The sequence below is a fragment of the Anser cygnoides genome, chromosome 1, assembly GCF_040182565.1.
Source record: "Anser cygnoides isolate HZ-2024a breed goose chromosome 1, Taihu_goose_T2T_genome, whole genome shotgun sequence".
Lineage (NCBI taxonomy): Eukaryota > Metazoa > Chordata > Aves > Anseriformes > Anatidae > Anser > Anser cygnoides.
Window position 1 is genome coordinate 56,017,715 of NC_089873.1, and position 19,011 is coordinate 56,036,725.

At 51.6% G+C, this 19,011-nt stretch overlaps 1 protein-coding gene across 2 annotated transcripts; it reads left to right on the forward strand.

The window, feature by feature from the left end:
• Positions 1–534: 534 nt before the first annotated feature.
• Positions 535–18,332, forward strand: MFNG (MFNG O-fucosylpeptide 3-beta-N-acetylglucosaminyltransferase). Of its 2 annotated transcripts, none has more exons than XM_013181053.3 (8): positions 535–1,565; positions 5,992–6,040; positions 6,669–6,771; positions 6,866–7,019; positions 7,652–7,737; positions 9,055–9,220; positions 9,769–9,854; positions 10,702–18,332. In XM_013181053.3, the coding sequence occupies exons 1-8, from the start codon at positions 1,212–1,214 to the stop codon at positions 10,769–10,771; spliced, it is 1,068 nt and encodes a 355-aa protein (XP_013036507.3). In that variant the 5' UTR covers positions 535–1,211; the 3' UTR covers positions 10,772–18,332. The 2 variants fall into 2 exon arrangements, with proteins under 2 accessions (XP_013036507.3, XP_013036508.3); XM_013181054.3 differs by having other exon boundaries at positions 544–1,565; positions 10,705–18,331.
• Positions 18,333–19,011: the final 679 nt, after the last annotated feature.

Below are 19,011 nucleotides of genomic sequence, written 5' to 3' on the forward strand. Positions count from 1 at the left end.
CAGCAGCTTATGTAGAGCGCTGTCCTCCTGCTGTCCCCACGCTCGCTTCTCCACCGAAGCTGGGGTGGGGGTGCAGACATCAGCCCCCCCCCATCCTGGTTGCTTCTTCGTACCCCCCATGGGACAGATGTGGTGCCGGGGGAAGGAGCTGGATGTGCCAGTTTCCTACAGGACTTGTCTGGGGTTCTCTGGAGAGGGAGAGGGTGTATGGGGGGGTAGCAGGAGACCCAGAGTCCTGTTTTGGGGAGGCAGGGTAGGGTAAAAGGGCAGGGATTCAGAGCAGTGCCCACGGGAAAGCTCTGGGGCCGGGGGATTTTGTGCAAAAACATGCTTCTTCCAAACAACAGTTCACCTGAACCCGCACCCGTTCCCCCTTCCCTCCTCCCGTAACAGCGAAGGGCTGTGCAAGGCTTGGGGCCCCCCATAGGGCTGGGAGCCCCTCCGGGAGCTGGGCTTTCACAGGACCAGCAGTCAGGCAACAGGTTTGTCCTCCCACATCAGCTGCTTGCCACCTGGGAGAGGGCCCAGCCTGGGGTCTTGGCACAGCGGGTGAGGCGAGGCAAACCCCGCTTTCAGGCCGGGGGCTGCCCCCCTCCATCCTCCACCCTCCATCCTCTTCCTCCCCCGGGGCTGGCGCTCCGCCCCATGCCCGGAGGCGGGACCGGGGCTGGCAAGGAGCAGGACCGAGCTGCACAGAGGGAGCAGGTGGACAGACAGACAGACCAGCTGCTCGCAAGGCACCCAGCCCCTTCCCACAGCCCTGCTCCGGCCCCATACGTCCGCCACAGAGCCCCTGGCTTGGATGCGCAGGCTGATGTCTTCTGGGGAACTGATGTCTTCGGTCCGGACTCCCCCTCAATGGCTCTGATCTCCTCTGCCACCCTCTCCACCCCCAGCCCAGGACCCTCATCCTGTCCGCCAGGAGCAGGGATGCTCGCTTTCCTCCTGGCGAGCTGTACCAGCCACCCACCAGTCGCCCTGGAGTATTTTCCTGCCACACGTCCCTGCCTCGCCGGGTGATCAAGCCCCCTCGGTCTGTGGAAATTCCCCTCGCTTCATCTCTATCCTCGGGGACTGCTGTAGCTTTGGATTTCGGATCTTCACCCACCCCAGTCCTTGGCCTCATCCTATTTGTACCTCGCTCTCGGCTCATCCTGCCCCGCAGAAGGCTTAAAGAAGTGTGGACAGATTCCCGTGGAGGTACGTCAGCCATGGGCCGCCGGCTCATCCGTGGTCTCTCTGGAGCAGCAGTCTTCCTGGTCAGCATGGCCCTCCTCGCTGTACGGCACCGTGGGGCTCAGGAAACATCTGGGGAAACATCCCCAGGGCTCAGAGAGGGGATGCCGGAGAACCCAGAGCGATGGACGCATGCACGTTCAGAAGATGCCGTGAGAGGTGGTGGCAGGGGGCAGAAGAACTTGCAAATCCAACCTCCGGAGGAATACGGGACTGAAGGAAACCTGACACTTGGAGACATCTTTATAGCTGTGAAGACCACCAAGAGATTTCACCAGAGCAGGATGGAGCTGCTCCTGGACACGTGGATATCCCGGGCAAGAGAGCAGGTGAGAGTGTGGATTTGGGCTGCAGAGGGGTGCTTGGCGGTGGGATTGGGGACGGGGTGTCCGTGGGGAGGGACAAAGCCAATGGAAGGGGAAATTGGGCACTGTGGTCCCACCCTTTGCCTTGTTTTCCCTAACTCTCGCCTCTGTTCATACTGAATGGTGGATGCTACCCAGCAAAATGTTGCTTTGGTACCTGGTTCAGGGGAAGGGTGGCCAGAGAAGCTGAAGAGCTTCCACTGGTGGCCAGGTTGTGGTGGTCAGAGAGGCTGAAAAGCCTGTGTGGGCTCTTCACATGAAGGCTGCGAGGATGAGTGCTCTCAGCAAGCATCGCCATCCTCTAACCTAATCCTGACTCTTTTGGCTTGAGGTGTAGGGGATTTGCTTTCATTTTCTTTAACCACTGACACCGCAGACGGCCCCAGCCACACCGGATGGGGAGCGCAGGCCTTCCAGGACCCGTCTGAAATGGTGGCCTTCTGCCTCCTTGTGCCATGAGTTTGCCAGGTTTGAAGCTGAGGCTCCCCCTTGTTTAATGAGATGAGTTCAGGCCTCAGCAAAGAAGGTAGACGGGAGTGGAGGTTTTGGGTAGGAGAGCGCTTGAAGCAAGGCAGGGTTTTCTGGGTAAGGGTGGTTTTCCACTTTCTGGTGCTGCAACCGTCTGGTCTGCTGCGGTTGTCACAGGAAGCCGTGTCCTATTTCGGGCACACTTCCTCTCCTGCCTGCGCGTCCATCTTAGCATCTGAGATACCCTGCTTCCTCCTCCAGACGCACTTCTCCTCTCCACCCACCCGTTCCTGCCCTCAGCCCAACGGCTCTTTGGAGAAGCCAAACCACGCCGTGTGCCCACGCCGGCATCAAACACCGCCAAAAGGGCTTTTGGAGCAGGTTTGCAAGGAGCCCCTGACCTTGCCCTCCTCGTGTGATTGACAGACAGACATCTGGCCATCCTGCAGATGGCAGGAATTAGACAGCAGCTCCCCACGTTCACCTGGCCGTCTCTTTTTGACAGACAAATGAAGTCCCAGCCTGGGAAGAGGTGGTGAATTTTCTGTGCTGCTGCCAGCCCAATAGGAAATCTCCACGAACTGAGCAGGAGAATGGGAAGCGAGGGGTTGAATGGGAGGGTCAGTCATTTTTAAAGTGCTTTTCCAATGTTATCAGATTCTGTTGGAAGCTCAGCGCTTTCCTTCCCTCCTGTCTGCTTCCCCTCCTCACCTCCCCCCCAGTTTTCAATTTTTTTTCTTCTGCTTTTTTACTAAATGACCTTAAGGGAAAGGGAGGGGGAGGGAGGCAAAGAGAAATACATGAAAGACAAAAGTTTTTTTCTTTTATTTAAAAAGCAAGCAAACAAACAAACAAAAAAAGGCAAAACTCTGTAGGGTTGTACTTGGAGGTAGGGGAAAGGGTTAGTTTTGAAAAATTGACAATATAGAAACCCTTGCTTAGCAGGAAAAAAAATAAAAAAGAAAAAAAAAAAGAGAGAGAGCTCTCAGCTTGCAAAGGTTATTTAATTGTTTTGTGGCTATGGACAGGTTGCCAGAGCTCCTACTAATGAATTTTTATAGAGAGACATAGACTTTAAAACCCAGGTCTTGGAAGCACCGATGTGCAGGAACTGTCTTCTAGGGCTGACCTGCCACCTTGCTCTCTTGCTGGCTCTAACTCACAGCTGGAGACTGATTCAGCGTGTCCTTCTCTGCAGGTAGCCAGTGGAGAAATTTTGGCAGCTGGCTGTGCTCCTGATGCCAAGCCTGGCTTCAGAGCTGGTTACCTGCACGGTGTCCTCCCGGAGGAAGTAACACAGACCTCAAAGGCCAGGCTTAGGTGACTGCACCAGGAGGCAGGACCAGCTGTGGTCTTTTATGATTAGGAGAGATCGCACAGGAGCCAAATTAAAAGTCTTCTATGTTGGACTCTGTTCGGGTATAATGACAGAGAGAGATTTCCCCTGAAGCTGCACTGTTTAAACATAAGATGTTCAGCTGGTGGGAGGTGGAGAAAGGGAAGTACAGGGTGGGTGCTCTTCCAGGAGCCAGACCGTGATCTCTCTCTTGAGAACTAATCCAGTGCAAACTTTCCGCTGGAACTTGCTTTAGAAATCATTTCAAGGAAAGGCCCATTACTTAGAAAAGGCTTCACCTAAGCAGAAGTGTCAGTTTTGATGACTGTTAAGGCTGGACAGCATCTTGAAGTGGCTGGCACTCTTAGCCCTGATGGTTTGGATGAAAATAAGTCTCGATTTCTGGTCTGAAATGGCATTTCGTTCGGTAACACAAACTAATTCTAGCAACCTCCCCTCCTTACAGCAAGCCAAACATCCAACTGATGGAAATGAAAACTTTGAATGACCCATCCTCAAACATTTTTCACATTTTGAGTGCTGTGAACACAGTGTAGACTTTGAATCTCTTCTCTGCCCAGACGCACCATTAACCCTGTTCACGCATTTGCATTTTGGAGGCTGTTTCTTCCTGGAAAAGGGATAGCCTGGGAGATTAATGTGACCCTGGACTGTCAGGTTCCAGATGTGTATTCCCTTTTTCTAGTTTTTATTTGTTTGTTTCCAAATTTAGGCTGTGGAAGCCTCAACATCTAGTGTTTATCCATGACGTGGGCACCTGTGTTCATGGAGAGCTGCCAGGCCAAGCCCTTTGACACCAGCAGCTCTGTATCACTGCTAACGCCTCTGTCCACCCTTTCCCACCCAGCCATCTTCTCTGCTCCTACATGGCCCCATAGATGGTCTAGTGGAGCACAGAAAGGTGGATATGGTAGAGAGGCTGCTTCTCTCCAATCCAGCCTCCACACTCGTAGCCCCCTTCTTCCAGTTCTGTCAGAGAGTCTGGTGTTTCCCATGGTGATGCTGCTCCTTCAGCCTTGGGTTCCTGCAGAAGCACGTCAGGTGTCTGCAAAACAGCATTCCCCACCTCGCATCAAGAGGAAGGTGGGAGCCTTGGGGTGTTTTCACAAACAGGAAACCTAGAAGAAGGTACAGATCCCCATTTTAAGGCAGTCAGATATGACGTTGGCTAGGCACATGATTTCTGGATGGTTTTATACCTGTAAGCAAGTCATTTCTAGCAACAATATTTCTGTTTTTTGAAAACATCAGGAAGTTTCAAGGGTTTCAGAACTGTTTTCTTAAGATGAATTATTTGTCATGGTGGAAATTTCTGCCTTTAAATGTGCTGGCAAGGGAAATCCCATGTCACTGCGAATGCCTGCCGTGCCTGAACCTTAGGGTACAGTCGCCTGACCCAGTACAACTCCTTCACTTGAGACTTTGCTAATTGCTTCCTGTCCCCTGATTACCTTGGAAATTTCTTAAACTAAGCAGGTCTATCACTGGGGTCATGTAGGACAGTGTGCACGGTCAGTTATTGCAATCAGCCGTGGGAGGGGAATTCACCAAGTCACTGCAGCTCAGACATTTGAGACTGTGAGACCATCCTGCCATCTCTGCTCAGCTGGGTGGTCTCTGAGGGTCCTCCACTGCCTTCCTTGCGTGTTCAGATCATTTCTCTTCCCACACCTCGCTGGCGGGGGCACATCACCCAACCCAAATGCATGGGGAATGCAGGGAGATGTAGAGAGAAGGACACTCATCTCATCAGAGCAATGACAGCTCCTACGAGCTGGTGTCCATCTGTTTTGTCCCTTTTGTTCCTGCCCAGGTGCTGTTTAACCAGCCTGTAGGCAGCTGGTGGAGAGACTGTTTAAGGCTTGTGCCTCCTTTTTGATTTCATGAAAGCTCATTTTCTGCCTGAGGAAAGCTTTTCTCCCCGAGCCCTGATCCCTGTCTGGCCCTGAGGAGGGGGAGACATGCCACATAATGGCAGAGAGGGGGATTAGAGAGCCTGGGGGTGGAGGAAGAGGAGGAGGAGGCAGGCAAGCGGCAGGGGGCTGTACACACTTATCACCCAAACAGATGTTCTCCTTTCAACTCGAGCATCGTTCAACCACAATGCATGCATTTTTCTGCAACTGACACCTAAGCCAGGCCTCCCTCAACCCTTTGCTTGGTGTTGAAGGTCCCCTTGTCCCTATTCCCAAGGCTTCAGGGAGAAAAAATAAAGCAACACGAGTAGCGATGATGATGGCTGGGGCATGTTGGGTGGTAAAGGAGGTGCTGATCCTGCTCAGGGCAGTGAGCAGCCCCTGCAAAGCCCATCCTGTGCATGGGGGGGAAGCAGCATGAAGCAATAGCAGGGCAAGAGGGGCAGCGTGGGGGTCTGTGTGCACCTCCTGTGATGGTTTGGAGAGCTTTAATTGGGAAGGGGAGCACTGGGGAAGCTGCTGTCCCTCTGCTCCTCTGCTGCCCGGTGCCTGGCATGGGACCATGGCAGCAAGGCCTGCCTTGGGGTGGGTGGCCAGGAGCAGCACCAGCTCCAGGCCTGACAGTAACCTCCTTTTCCCATCTCCCCAGACGTATGTCTTCACTGATGAAGAGGATGATGCCCTGAAGAGAAGAATGGGTAACCACCTTTCCCACATCACCACCTTACTCTTCTTGCCTTCAGTCTCTGAGCTTGCATGGCCTTTGGAAGGGGGCTGGCAAGATGGCTAGCTCCAGGCACACAGTACAAGCACCCATGGAGAAAACCTTACCCTGTACCTTCTCTGGCCATGGGCAGGGTGGAAGTGCAGTTAGCAAGGGACCTAGACTTGGGCAAGATGCTTTGCTTTTTCCTGGCTTCATTTCCTAGGTGGGGGGAAGGATGGGACTTCTGTGTCTGTGGGTCACAATGAGGTGGCAATAAGGGCGCTGGTCTCTGCAAGGTGCAGTGGTGGCAAGGGGAAAGTAGAGTGCTGAGCTGATGGCTAAACTCTTGTCCCCATTGTACCATTTGTGGGGTGGAGTCTAGCTATAAGAATCACAAAATGGCTTGGGTTAGAACAGCTCTGAGAAGGCTTGTGTGGAGTGAATGGTTTGGGGTTGATGGGGGAAGAGGCGAGCACGTGGGAAATGCCCACATCATGGCAGGCTTGGATCAGGGGGCCAAGAGGAAGCTGTCCGCAAGCAAACCTCTTCCCTCCTGCCCAGAGGTCCTCCCCGTGGCCGTGTGGGCCACCCCTGAGCCCCAGCCTTCTCTCTGCCCACAGGCGACCACGTGGTGTTCACCAACTGCTCCACCGAGCACAGCCACCTGGCCCTCTCCTGCAAGATGGCCGCCGAGTTCGACGCGTTCCTGGCCAGCGGCCAGAGGTGAGCTGGGGCTGCTGCGTGAGGGAATCCCCACGGGGCTGCCAGCATCTCCTCACTGCGATCCTCTTGTGTCTTCGCTCCCGTCTCCCTCCAGCTGGTTCTGCCATTTGGATGACGACAACTATCTGAACCCTCAGGCCCTCCTGCAGCTGCTGTCCTCCTACTCAGCGACACAGGATGTCTACCTGGGGAAACCCAGCCTGAACCGACCCATCCGGGCCTCCGAAACGCTGCCCAACAACCGGACGGTATGTTGCAGGGTGGGACAGCTGTGGGTTGTATTTAATACTGTGGCTAATCAGCCGTACCCTGATGAGAGAAAGGTCCTAGGAGCAAGAGACATCAGCTGAGAACACACCGGTCCTGTCTGAATGTGGTAGCATGTGTTGACTCACTCCAGTCTACCTCGAGGAAGGGAAAGTGATGTCCCATGGTGCTGCTGCACCACTGGGTACCCATCTGCAAGGAGATCAGCCTGCCTTGGGCAGCCCACGTGCTGCTGCCTGCAGGAGCTTGGCTGCTCCAAATGGATCAGCCCTGCTCTAGCAGGCTGGCAGAGCTCAGCCTGGATTTCCAGCTAGCCTTCCTTAGCCCCGCATGATGTGATTTGGCCAGTGGTCTCTTCACCTCTGCTTGCTCATTTTTCTCTTTGAGCTCAGAGTGCCATGTTAGCAGCCTTGCTCATCCTGACTTCCCAGCCACGTGCAGAGATCAAAATTGGTGCTGTACTACTAGCAAGTCCCTCTGGGTAGCAGTTTTGGGGTGACAATAGGGCTCTGTTTACCTCTGTTTCAAAGCTGGGTTTCTAGCATTCCCATCTCAGGGAGCATGGTGTTCCTCTGAGCCTCTGCCATTGATTTGCTCTGCTGTTTCTCTCCAGAAATCTGTGCGCTTCTGGTTTGCCACAGGAGGGGCTGGCTTCTGCATCAGCCACAAGCTGGCAAGGAAGATGGTGCCTTGGGCCAGGTGAGCCGTGCAGCCGGTGGGTATACGAGCCTTTGGGGATTAGGAACACAGACACACAGTGATTCCTGGCAGCATCAAATCTGGATTTGTGTCTGTGATGTTTGCAAGGATGTTTGCAAGGGTGCAGAGTGCCACGCGCTTCAAATCTGTAAGCATGTGGGACTGGAGGAAGGATGTAGTGGGTGGGTCTCCCACCTGATTAAAAAGAGACAACAGCAGGCACGCCAGCAGACGTGATCATAGGATGACGCACTCCCTCCTCCCCAACTCCTTTCAGCTCTTGGTTATTCCCCCACCCTCCTTCCCTTTTATTTCAGCTTCTTCTGACTCTTTTCCTAAGTGCTTTCCCTGTCTGTGTATCTCCCCTCACTCTTCCTCTTTCCAATCTCCTCTGCCTCCCTCCTGAGCTAATTTTCCATTTCCCCACCCCAAACCCTCTTACACCGGTCACTGTAATTTCCTCAGCTTGGTACAGGGAGAACAGGTCCCGGGGTCTTGTGTTAGCCCAGCCTACAAGATGTTTTCCAGGATGCCCTAGGTTATGTCACAGGCTATATGTGCATGTATCAACAGGAAACATCTGTGCCAGCCTTAACCAGATCTTTGCATAGCCAGAAAGACAGATCTGATGTACACCAGGTGGTCCTGTTTTTGCTGGTTTAGCTGAAGGCCATGATACATGTGCTGTGTTAGACCCAGGCAGGATAATGGTCTGTGATCCAGGGTAAAATTAAAGTGGCATGGACAGAAAACACCTAATCTGTCATAAAGTCTGCCACTACTGTGTTAAAAGGCCATTTGAACTAGCTGAGGGGTGTGTTACAGTAGACAGCACTTTGTGTCATGTGGCTGCTTCCAGTTACAAGAGCCCTAAAGCTAGGTTTACCCCGTCATCAAAGCAAGTCTGTGGTGCTACGTTAGGGTGAAGCCAATGAACGGCTCATTCCAGCTGAAAGATTGTCCTGTTCCCTCTTCCTCCTGGTCCTGGCCATGCAGTCCTGCCATTTCTCTTGTGCTGGCTTGTCTGACCCCTGAATGACTCAGTGCAGCTCACCAAACAGCTGGAAAACTAACCTGGCACAGCCTCTGCCAGCTCTCTGAATCAGCTCGCTGAGGATATATATCAGGCACAACATCAGATACTTGGTGGGAGAGCATGGCCGGGCATGGCTGAAGGGCAAACACACTCCCACGTCTTTACAGGTGGGACTTGGGGATTTCTTGCCTTGTTCCAAGGTTTACTCTGCTTTTCAGTGACGTGGTTGCCTATATCCCCCACCTTCTTCTCCTAACCCACCCAGCTCTGCTCTCTTCCAGTGGCAGGAACTTCCTGAACACTTCAGAGCTCATCCGCCTGCCGGATGACTGCACCATGGGGTACATCATCGAGTGCAAAGTTGGTGGGCAGCTGCTGTCCAACGCGCTCTTCCACTCCCACCTGGAGAACCTGCAGCTCATTCCCACCTCCCGGCTCATGCAGCAGGTGAGCAGGGGAAACAGAACAAGAGAGATGTGTGTGAGGAAGGGGAGATGGAGCAGGGGGGCTAACAGACACATTGCCCATTTCATGGCCATGAGGTGGATTGAGTCAATCATCTGCTCTTTTGAGGAGGTTTTCCCCACAAATGGTTCCTTGCAATAAGGACCAGAGGTTTCCTGCAGCACAGTTGACAGTCACAGTGGCCTGGGGTCATTGGTGGGGAGCACGGGTACAGGGAGTGATAGGAGGACTGGGAGAAGTCCTTGGGGGAACATGGCACCGGGACATGGAGAAATGCTGATTGTTTGGGAAAGGGGCTTTACACCATGCCTTCCTTGCATGGAGAGATAACAAGGGGTGTAGGGGGCTTGGAGAGGACTCAAGTGGGGACCATTATGGGAAGGAGGAGAGGAGAGGAGAGGTGGAAGGCAAAGACCAAGCCATCAGAGAAGGAACAAGAACACAAGCTTTTTTTTAACCAAAACAAGTTCCTTGCTCCTGAGCTCACCACCACACCCTCCCTGCTCCTTTCTCCCCACATCTCTTTGCAGGTCACACTCAGCTACGGTGTCTTTGAGAACAAGCTCAATGTTATCGAACTCGGTGGTCCCTTCTCACCGCAGGAAGATCCCTCAAGGTACGGGGCATGAGTGATCTGGGCACGCTGTGGTTTGAGCTGTCAGACAATAGGCTGGGAAGGGGAGGCAGCTAAATGACGTGCGGGTGGTCTAGAGTGAGGGACAGAAACCTTGCAGCCACATGGCTTATTGGGTGAGGAGCACACCAGCATCAAGATGTTTGTGAATGCTTACAGACTTTGAAAATCCTTTTGGATGAATGGAAAGAAAAGAAGTATCGTAACATTTTATTTGGACAGTTACTGAGCCAAAAGTTTTACCATTTATTTCACACTGAGAATGAACAAGCTAACCTTTTACCTCTGGGACAGGAACTGAAATGTTCTTCTAAACTCAGGAGAGGAAATTCTGCTTTATTTTACTTTGCTTTGCTGAGGAAATTGAAGGGAGAAAAGAAAAAGGTTTACTTCAGCTTACCGCAAACAAAAGTGTTCTTTGATTTACTTTCTCTGGTTTGAGTGAATAAACCTGAAGTTGTTATTTGCGGAGCATGGGTAAGAAGTTTCTGGCTGGAGATAGCAGGGGTAGGAAGCCACCAGGCAATGAAAAGAGCATCCAGAGAACCATGTAGTGGGGGCTGGTGCAGTGCCCACTCACCTACCCAAGATCAGGGTGAGCCTTGGGCTTGGGCTACATGGTCCAGAGCAGGGATTCAGGTGTTGGAGGGAGGCTTGGCTGCCCCGCTGTGCCAAGATGAGGCATCGTAAGATGAACAACCAGTCCTGGGGCACTGTAATGCGGGGAGAGCATCTGATGTGGGATGTGGCACGAGGAAGAAGTCTTCCGTTCTTTAGCTTTGCCCTGCAGTAAAAACTGCCACCTGACCTTCCTTCACTCTTTCCCCAGCAGGTTTCGATCGCTCCACTGCCATCTCTACCCCGACACCTCCTGGTGCCTGCAGGCTGTTGGCTGGTGATGCCCAAGCATCAGCTACAGTGGGTCCTGCCGATCTTGTGCTTATAGGGGGTGAGACATGGAAGAAGCTCAGCGCTCCCAGCTTCCCCTTTGCTGTGGCAGTCTTGGGTCCTTGTTGAGTACTGGTGACACGGGACAAGAGAGTTCTGTGCCAAAGATAGATAACGTGGGCTGGACATGTGGATGGGCTTCCCATCTGTGCTGGGATACTTGCGAGGGATGGGAGCAGTGCAATCTCCTAAGCAGAACAAGGACTGGGCAGTGACTGCTGTGCATCTGGGTGGAGATGGGGATGTCTGCTCCTTACTGTGGATTCATCTTGCTGGACCATGAAGGCCCTGGATCAGGGTACCCAGTGCCAGAAGGGGGTTCACTGAAAGCGTACTTTGTCTCCAGCCTCTCTGAGCAGGTCCCCTTCCTCTGTATCTGCTTGTGCTTTCCCCATTTCCCACTTTTCCCAGCCACAGCCCCTTGGCCGAGTCTCTGCCTAGTTGAACTCTGACTCTGCCCTCCCTTCAGAAATGGAAAATGTGACCATTTCTGTGCTGAATGAGTGCTGGAAAAGCATAGCTCTTGCCTGACTGAGGGCAGATGGGCAGGAAATACAAGAAATCAGGAATCTCCCTTGGCTAGGACAAGGGAGAGGATGTGGAATGGGGAAGACAGTAGGACAGACAGAGATGAGGGTTGTTCCTTTACTCAACATTGAACGCTTGATCTTGGATGGCCCTGCATTATTCCTCTCTTTTTACCTTCTTGATATGGGGTCAGGATAATCTTTTGCTCTAATTACCAACCTGTTGTCTGAGATTAGACTCCAATTCCTACCTGTGAGAGAGGAGACATAGAGGATTAGAACTGGCTGAAAGAGAGGAAAAAGGAAGAGATGGAGAAGGAGTGCTCAGGAGCGGATTAGAGGTTACAGCTTTATAATCTTCTCTGTGCCCCGACTGAAAAAAATTAAGTCATGAAGGAATGGAAACAGCAGGGCAAAGAGCTTTTTATCTCTGCATTTCTTTCCTCCAGATGCTAAGAGCTGCTTTCTGCCTTCCTGCTGTCCCTGCTGAGCGTAACAGGGAGAAGGAGCTGGCCCAAATAGGTTACAAGCTTTCTGGCACATTTACGGGGAGCCCTCATCTCAGCACAGATCCTGCCACGAAAGCTGGGCAATTCTGCTCAATGGGGAATGAACTTTGGCACCATTTTGTCCTTGTACACATGGATAAATGGCTGGGGGAGAGCGTTGCAAGGGAAGCTGGAAGGCGAAGAGGCTGTTTTAGATGGCAGGTGGCACCACAAACAGGTATTTCTCTTTAAAGAGTGTTTCAAAACAGGCTGCTGGGATCTGTGAGAGATTCCTGTAATCTCTGGATGAAAGAACAAATGCCCTTTCTCCAAAGAGCTGCTCAGCTTTGATGCTGCTGATCTGACTAAGCCTGCTGGTGGGCTGGAGGAGCCAAGGGGGACTATCGCTGTGCCTCTACCATGTAAAAAACGGGTCACCCTGTCACCCCGTCCCACCCTCACCCCCCCAAACAACAGCATCCCCTACACAGCATGCACAAAACTTAAAGGTAAGGCATCAGAAATACCTTCTACCTCAGCAAAGAGGGACCTAGATATAAATGAGCACTTTAATTACTGGCGAAGAAGAAAGCAGGCGTTTGCAGAGCTGTTTTCCAGCCCGGTCATTCTTGCGGGCGTTAGCCAGCTTGTGAAGCAGCAGAGAGCTCTGCTTTCTTCTCTTGCACAACGTGCCTTTGAACTGGAGAATCATGCTGAGCAGGGGCAGGGGCTACTTGATGCCATTGACCATTCCTGGAAAACTGCAAAGCACTTGTCTCACTCAGCTATGTGAAATGGAGCTCAAAATAGAGACAACCCAGGCGTTGGAAGGTAGCTGCAGAATAAAGAAGTCCCGCCCAAAGGGCGAATGATTTTGTTTGAGCTTATCCAGAACACAAAAAATGTTTCCATGAGAAGAAATAGGAGTCTTCAAGAGAAACCTACACTACTTGGATGTTTTCTTTTTTGCCCATTCAAGTTCACAGCTGTGTTGTTAATTGATTCTTGGCGTTAAAATGCCAGCCCTATCTGTAGGTGTCCTGATGGCAGTTAAAGCACAATCAGATTTGGGTGCCTGGGGAAGAAGAAACTGGTCCAGCACACTCGCTTCCCTGGGAAGAAAGTGGAAGCTTGCATTGAATCCTGGCTTCAGCTGGTCTGAATTGGGCTGGTGTCTTTTGCATGGCTGAAGATCAGATGTTAAACGGGTTGGGTCCTTGAGCAGCCGCACGGGGATGGGTTTAAGACCAGACTTTGCTGCTGGAGCAGTGCCACTTCTGTGGGAAAGGTCTCATAACGAAACTGAGAAGAGATGAGAATCTGTCTGGGGCAGGGCATCTCTTGGGCTGTAGAGAAACAACTGACAGAAAAGCCCTGCTATGCCTGTGACGACAACGTGCTGGAAAGAAAATTGTTTCTCAGAGTTGGCAAAAAAACCCCCACCCAGGGTTTCTCTAAGAACAGAGAGACAGCTTAAGGGGACATTCTCCTCTTGAAATCTGATCAACGTTAAAACCTGAGTTAAAATTAGTTTCAGGAATGGTTCCTGCCCCTGGGGCTTGCTGTCAGATGTTGTGGTTTTACAGTCTCATTTTCCTAGTTTATTAAAATGTTTAGCAGCTTGGGAAAATGAGAAACAATCTTATGTGAAACTTTTCAGGGGTCGGTCTTTTTTTTTATTCTACTTCATGATTTTCTGATGTAACAGTCAAAGTTTTTGGAAAGGCTCCACTGAGCCAATTAAAATGTTGTGTTTTTCTTTCTTTCTTTCCTTTTTTTTTTTTTTCTCTCTCTCACATTCCCATTTCTCGTTGCAGTACAAAAATCTATCCCAAGAACTAAAAGGGATGGAGATGTGGTCTTTTGATTTTACTGGGGAAAAAAATGGGGTCAAAGTCAAAGGTGTTGGCATGACCCAGCTGTTGTACAGCATTAAGTGTAGTTCAGGATTTCAAGTAGAGAGACCTCAGCCTGCCCAACACCATAGCAACGAAGGCTATTAATGATGTTTAAGCTGTGTACGGAAGATTCAGAGAAAGGGGAAGGAGGGGAAAAAAAGCTAGTTACTGTATTTGAAATGAAAAGTATTAAGTGAGGCTTTCATGTTAACAATGTCTTTTTTTAAAAATGCTTTCCCCTTAGCTGTGAATAATTTTTATAAGGGAACCCCTATTTGACAGTGTAAAAAATGCTAATGACTCTCCTTTCTTCAGGGGAAAAAGAGAAGTTAGTTGAAATAGGTGGGAAACTGCAGTTGTTGTTAAAGGCTTGAAGGGGAGAGAGGGAAGAATAGCAATGCTAGACAATGCTTCTCTCGCTGGTGCCAACTCCTCTTAACAGCTCTGCCGCCGAAGGAAAACACATTTCTGTGCCTCCCCGAGATGTACCAAGCTTGTACCCAGGCTGCAGCCGCAGCTCTCTCCCCAGGCCTCCTTTGCTAAAAATGCAGCCTTCAAAAGACTAACAGTTCATTAAACAGAAGCCAAAAGGTGAGAAATGGGCATGGGGAGAGACTGGAAGGAATGGAGCCACCAAGAGGAGCCTCGGAGGAGCACATGGGAATCGAAGCTGTGCGTTGGAAGTGCTGATCTGGGGGCTGCCCAGCAAGAGTGGGAAAGGGGGTCCTGACCCCCCAGCCTGGGTGTGTATGATTAGGACTTCACCTTGGAAGAGGTGAAATTGGTTTGGTTGGCCCCAAACCTCTTCTTATTTTTCTTCTTTTTCTTTGTTTGTTTATGAGAAGCTGACGTGCTTTCATCTGTCATTTATGCTCAATTCCTTGCAGAGGATTTGGCCTTTTAATTTTGAGTCTCCCTATGCCCTTACTTACAATGAAGGCTCTTCAGGCAGTCCCGGGGTGGGATCAACAGCATTTTTCACTCATTTATGTCTTTTGTTTTCCCTGAACAACCCCACAAGACAGCTGGCTTGTCCTTTTGCACCGCTGGCCACCAGGGCTCTGCACACCTGTTTTTGACTCCCAGGCCCTAATTTCGTGTTTACAGCGAGGTGATTGGGTCTCGTTTCTCAGCCGAACCTGAAAAAATGCTTTGATCTCCTGTTTCTGTATCCATAGTGACAAACTCCCATGTCTGTGCTCTACTGCTCACTCTTTTCTTTATTGTCTTCCACGAACATTGGGCTCCACGTGCAACTGAGCCACGGGACTCATTGCTGTAGGGCAATGTGTCAGTCACAGCTTTGCATTGCTTAGAGGCAACGAGCCTCATGGCGAGTAGAGGTAGACTCTGTCTAAGCTGGTAAAATCCCCCTGCCCCAAAGTACCGGTGAATCACAGATTGAAGTCTCCAGGAGGGAACATAGCAGGGACAATCTCTGTTTCCTAGGGTGCTGCTTGCACTAGGAGGGCCGAGCCGCTGTCGCTCAGCTGGCATTGCCTCCCGAAGGCTGTTCCTTGACAGCCTGAGCTTTTTGTTGCTCTTCTTTGATCCAGCTCGGACTCCAGGAAAGCCGGGAACTCATCTGTCTCCCTGTTTGAACTGCGTGTGATTAATTACAGACCCCGAGAATGGGCTGCTTGCCTCTCTCGTGTTCAAATTGCCTTCCAGGATTTTGCAAGGCTAAGGAGCCTCTTCAGATGTTGTGTCTGACTGCTCCCTGGTCAAGCCTCCCTTGGTTTTTGCTGGTAGCTGCATCTGATTCATGGTGAATTTGGAGAAAAAATTAAACAGAGTGCTTTGTGTGTGGATTTGATGGCCCTGACCCTTCCACCGCTGCTTGAAGAGAAGACAGTGTCGATTTTCTGCAACATAAGAAAAAGAAGTGAACCTGCACAGGGAAATTGGATGGGGAGAGATGCTGTTGTGCTGAAACCTTGCTTTACCCATGCCACCCCCACAAGTGGGGCAAAGAGAGAACCTGCAGCTGGTGCCTTTGGCCGCAGTGCATCACGTGGAGAAAATGCCATGAAATATCTGTTGTTTGCACTGGCAGAGAATCCAACAGCCCTGGTCATGAGCCAAGGCCAGCTTGTTCTTGGTGATGGACAGAGAGAGAAACAGGGCTGCCCCGAAGCCCGAACAAGCAGAGACGTGGTGGGGAAGGCTTACAAGACCAACGGGACAGTATTGCCACATCAGAGCAGGGGTGATGAGATGGTGTTTGGGATAGGGAGGAGCAGGGATTGGGGAGAAAGGTCTTTCTCCATCCAAAAATGCCATGAAGGAGCTGAAGATAAGCACATGGGGAGGAAATCTATGTCCTCTTCATGGCCGTGCTGGCAAGTGATGAATACTGGCCTGAGGACTGTTCCCTTGAGAGCTAGAGGTTCAATAAAAAGAGGGGAAAACTGGAAAGAAAAAGGCAAAAAAAGACCCTGGCCCTTCCTCACCACCCCACGTCTCCCACATTGCAATGAGCTTTGGCTGGGGTGAGGCTGACTGCAGAGGCTGGCCAAACTCTCTCCATTTGTGATGTTTTTTCTTTGTGTGCCAGGCAGGGAAAACTCCTCTCTGAGCTCTTTCAGAGACCAGTTTCCCAAAGACCTGCTGTGGGGTGCAGACAGACAAGGTCCTGGAGCAGTTGGTAGGGGGAGCAGGGCCCCTTCATACACCCCCCTCCCCTTTTTCCCCAGCATCCAGCTAATGTTGGCCGGTGTCTGTTTTTAGAAAAAGTGGCAGATTCAACAGCTGAGCTGCTTTTCCAAAGGGACATCTAAAACAAACAGCCTGCCATCTGCTCTATTGTCCTGGAATAGCGGCAGGGAGGGTGGGGGGAGAGGGAAGGAGGGGAAGGAAGGGAATGAAAAGTGGAGGTGGGGGGGCGAGGGTGGGAAGGGGGAGAGGAAAAGGCAGCGAGGGGAGGCAGGGAGGTGAGGAAGAGCTCTGGGGTGTGGGGAGAGGAAAATGAAGGTGGAGGATGAGGGAGAGAAGGAGGAGGTAAAGCAAAATGGGGAGCTGTGCGAAAGCAGGAGGGCGGTGCGGGGAAAGGACCAGGAGAGATGCACGGGGGCAAGCAGGGCAGGCACCTCCAGCACCCCTGGCCCTGGTTGATGCTGAGCCAGAGCCTGACTGCCAAAGAAACAAACTGAACTTAGTGGCCTGGATAATCGCTCCCCTTCCACCCACACAGCCCCCCCGCCTGCCTGCCATGCACCCCCCTGCCTCTGCCTTGGCTTTTATTGAGTGCTGCAGGGCAGGGATTGAACTCCAGGTTTGGCAGCAGAGTAAATAACAGCAACACTGGCCTCTCCAGCCCAGGAGGGAGGAGGGCTGGTTTTAATCAAAGGTAAATAACAGTCGGTGTTCTCTGACCCTTAATCCAATTTCCTAGAACTGGAAAATAATGTTCCAACTTAGATACATGGTTCTGGCCCACAGGAGAGGGACAGCTGCTCAGCCAGCCAGCTGCTGGGCACTGCACAGCCAAGCAGACCTGAACCTGGGGAGATGCCACAAGGCTGGTGGTTCATCTTGGCTGGCCTGGGACTGTGCTGAGATTATCTGACTCCTCCTGGTGCATTTTCCTTGCTTTAACCATCCTCCTGAATGGGGACGGCTTGCACATCCCTGTGAAATATGGGCCCAGAGGGATAGAGGCTCCCTGGTCTGCTCTGATGACAGGAGAAGTTGGACCCAGCTGATGCCCTGCATCTGCACCTCCGAAGGCCTTCCATAGTGCAGGAGAAGGGTGATTGTGCCACTGTGCTTGCTGTCATAGAGTTGTGGCAGGAAGAAATACATCTTTCTGCTACAAGGCAAGTGTGGGAAAGATTTCAGTGTCGGAAAGTGTTCAACCACTTCCAGAAAAGCAGGACTCATCACACATAATGGTTTCTTGGGAAGACAAACACCGTCATTCCCAACGTCCCTCCCATTCTTCCTTCTTTGCCCCAGCTTTTATTGCTGAGCACGATGCCATACGGTGCGGAATAACCCTTTGGCCAGTCTGGGTCAGCTCCCCTGGTCCTGTCCCCTCCCAGCTCTTCGAGCACCCCCAGCCTCCTCACTTGCAGGGCAGTGGAAGCAGCAGCAAAGCTCTTGGCTCTGCAAGCACTGCTCCGCAATAACTAAAAATATTGATGTGTTATCAACACTGTTTTCATTAAAAATCCAAAACACAGCATTGTGTGAGCCTCTACAAAGAAAATTAACTCTATCCAGCCAAAACCACAATAAAAGAAATGTTTGTATTGGTATTAGTCTGGTAACACAAGGGGCTGCAGCAGGGCCAGCTACCTTACAACCCTTCTGACAGATGTTCTTCCAATCAGCTACTAAAACATGTTGTTCTGGTACAGACTATTGGTGTCGCATTGGAAAACCAGGTTGCCGGTAGCTAAGCAGTGGTACCAGGTTGATTTTGGAACAAACAGGTTTGTTCTGTAACTCTGCGCCAATATGGATTTGCGGATGCTCATGGAGCAACTCTGCCGGCCTCTAGGGCACTGCTTTCTCCTCTGTGGGGCAGCTGATTCGCAGTTCTCTGGCACAAACTTTCCCTGTTTTGAAAGAGGCAGAGACACATACTAGAGCTGAGGGCGGAGGAGGCCAGATCCTTTCCAGCCCTTCCATCTCGCAGAATGACCTGGTTCTCTGTAGAAGGGGCTTCAGGTGCTGTGGATACAGAGCACCTGACTGTGGTTTCATGATCGCTTTTCAGGCTAAGCCCTTTCTAAGCCTCAAGGCCACGGAGAGAAACCTCCTCACCAAAAGGACAGTAGGATGGCTGGTCCTTACGCTTCACTCCCACTCACCCAGTCCTGCCCTTAGCGAGTCCAGCCCCAAAATTATTGGCCAGAGCGAGGAAGAGGAAAAATACGTTTTACATCTGTCCGATGGCGTGTTCCTTTCCCCTCTGCTCAGCTCACTCCGGGAAGCACTTTGCTTTTGTAACTGCTCGACCCCCTGGGATGGCGCCAGCCCCCAGCTCAGCACCATGGACAGGGATGGGCCTGATCCACCTCGTCCTGTCCTGCCTTGACTCGTCTTCCCCTACCTCGCCTCGCCTTCCCTTCCCCTGCCTCTCCTTCTCCTGGTTTTGGCCCAGGCTGGCAGGCAGCCTCCTGGTGTGGCACGGCTCTGCCTTGGCTCACAACCTGCACCAGCCCCTTTTTTTTGCTCTTCGCTTCAGAATGAATACACAGCGCTACAGCTCTGCATGCAGCTGCTCTGAAACTGTAGCTTAGATCTGGGTTATTTTTTGCAGATAAATCCT

What these genes read in the sequence shown, in the direction of transcription:
- MFNG (XM_013181053.3), top strand. Translation starts at nt 1,212, where the DNA reads ATGGGCCGCCGGCTCATCCGTGGTCTCTCTGGAGCAGCAGTCTTCCTG. An exon ending in TTCCTGGCCAGCGGCCAGAG is followed by an intron (nt 6,772 to 6,865) that starts GTGAGCTGGGGC and finishes GTCTCCCTCCAG; the next exon opens with CTGGTTCTGCCATTTGGATG. An exon ending in CCTCCCGGCTCATGCAGCAG is followed by an intron (nt 9,221 to 9,768) that starts GTGAGCAGGGGA and finishes ATCTCTTTGCAG; the next exon opens with GTCACACTCAGCTACGGTGT.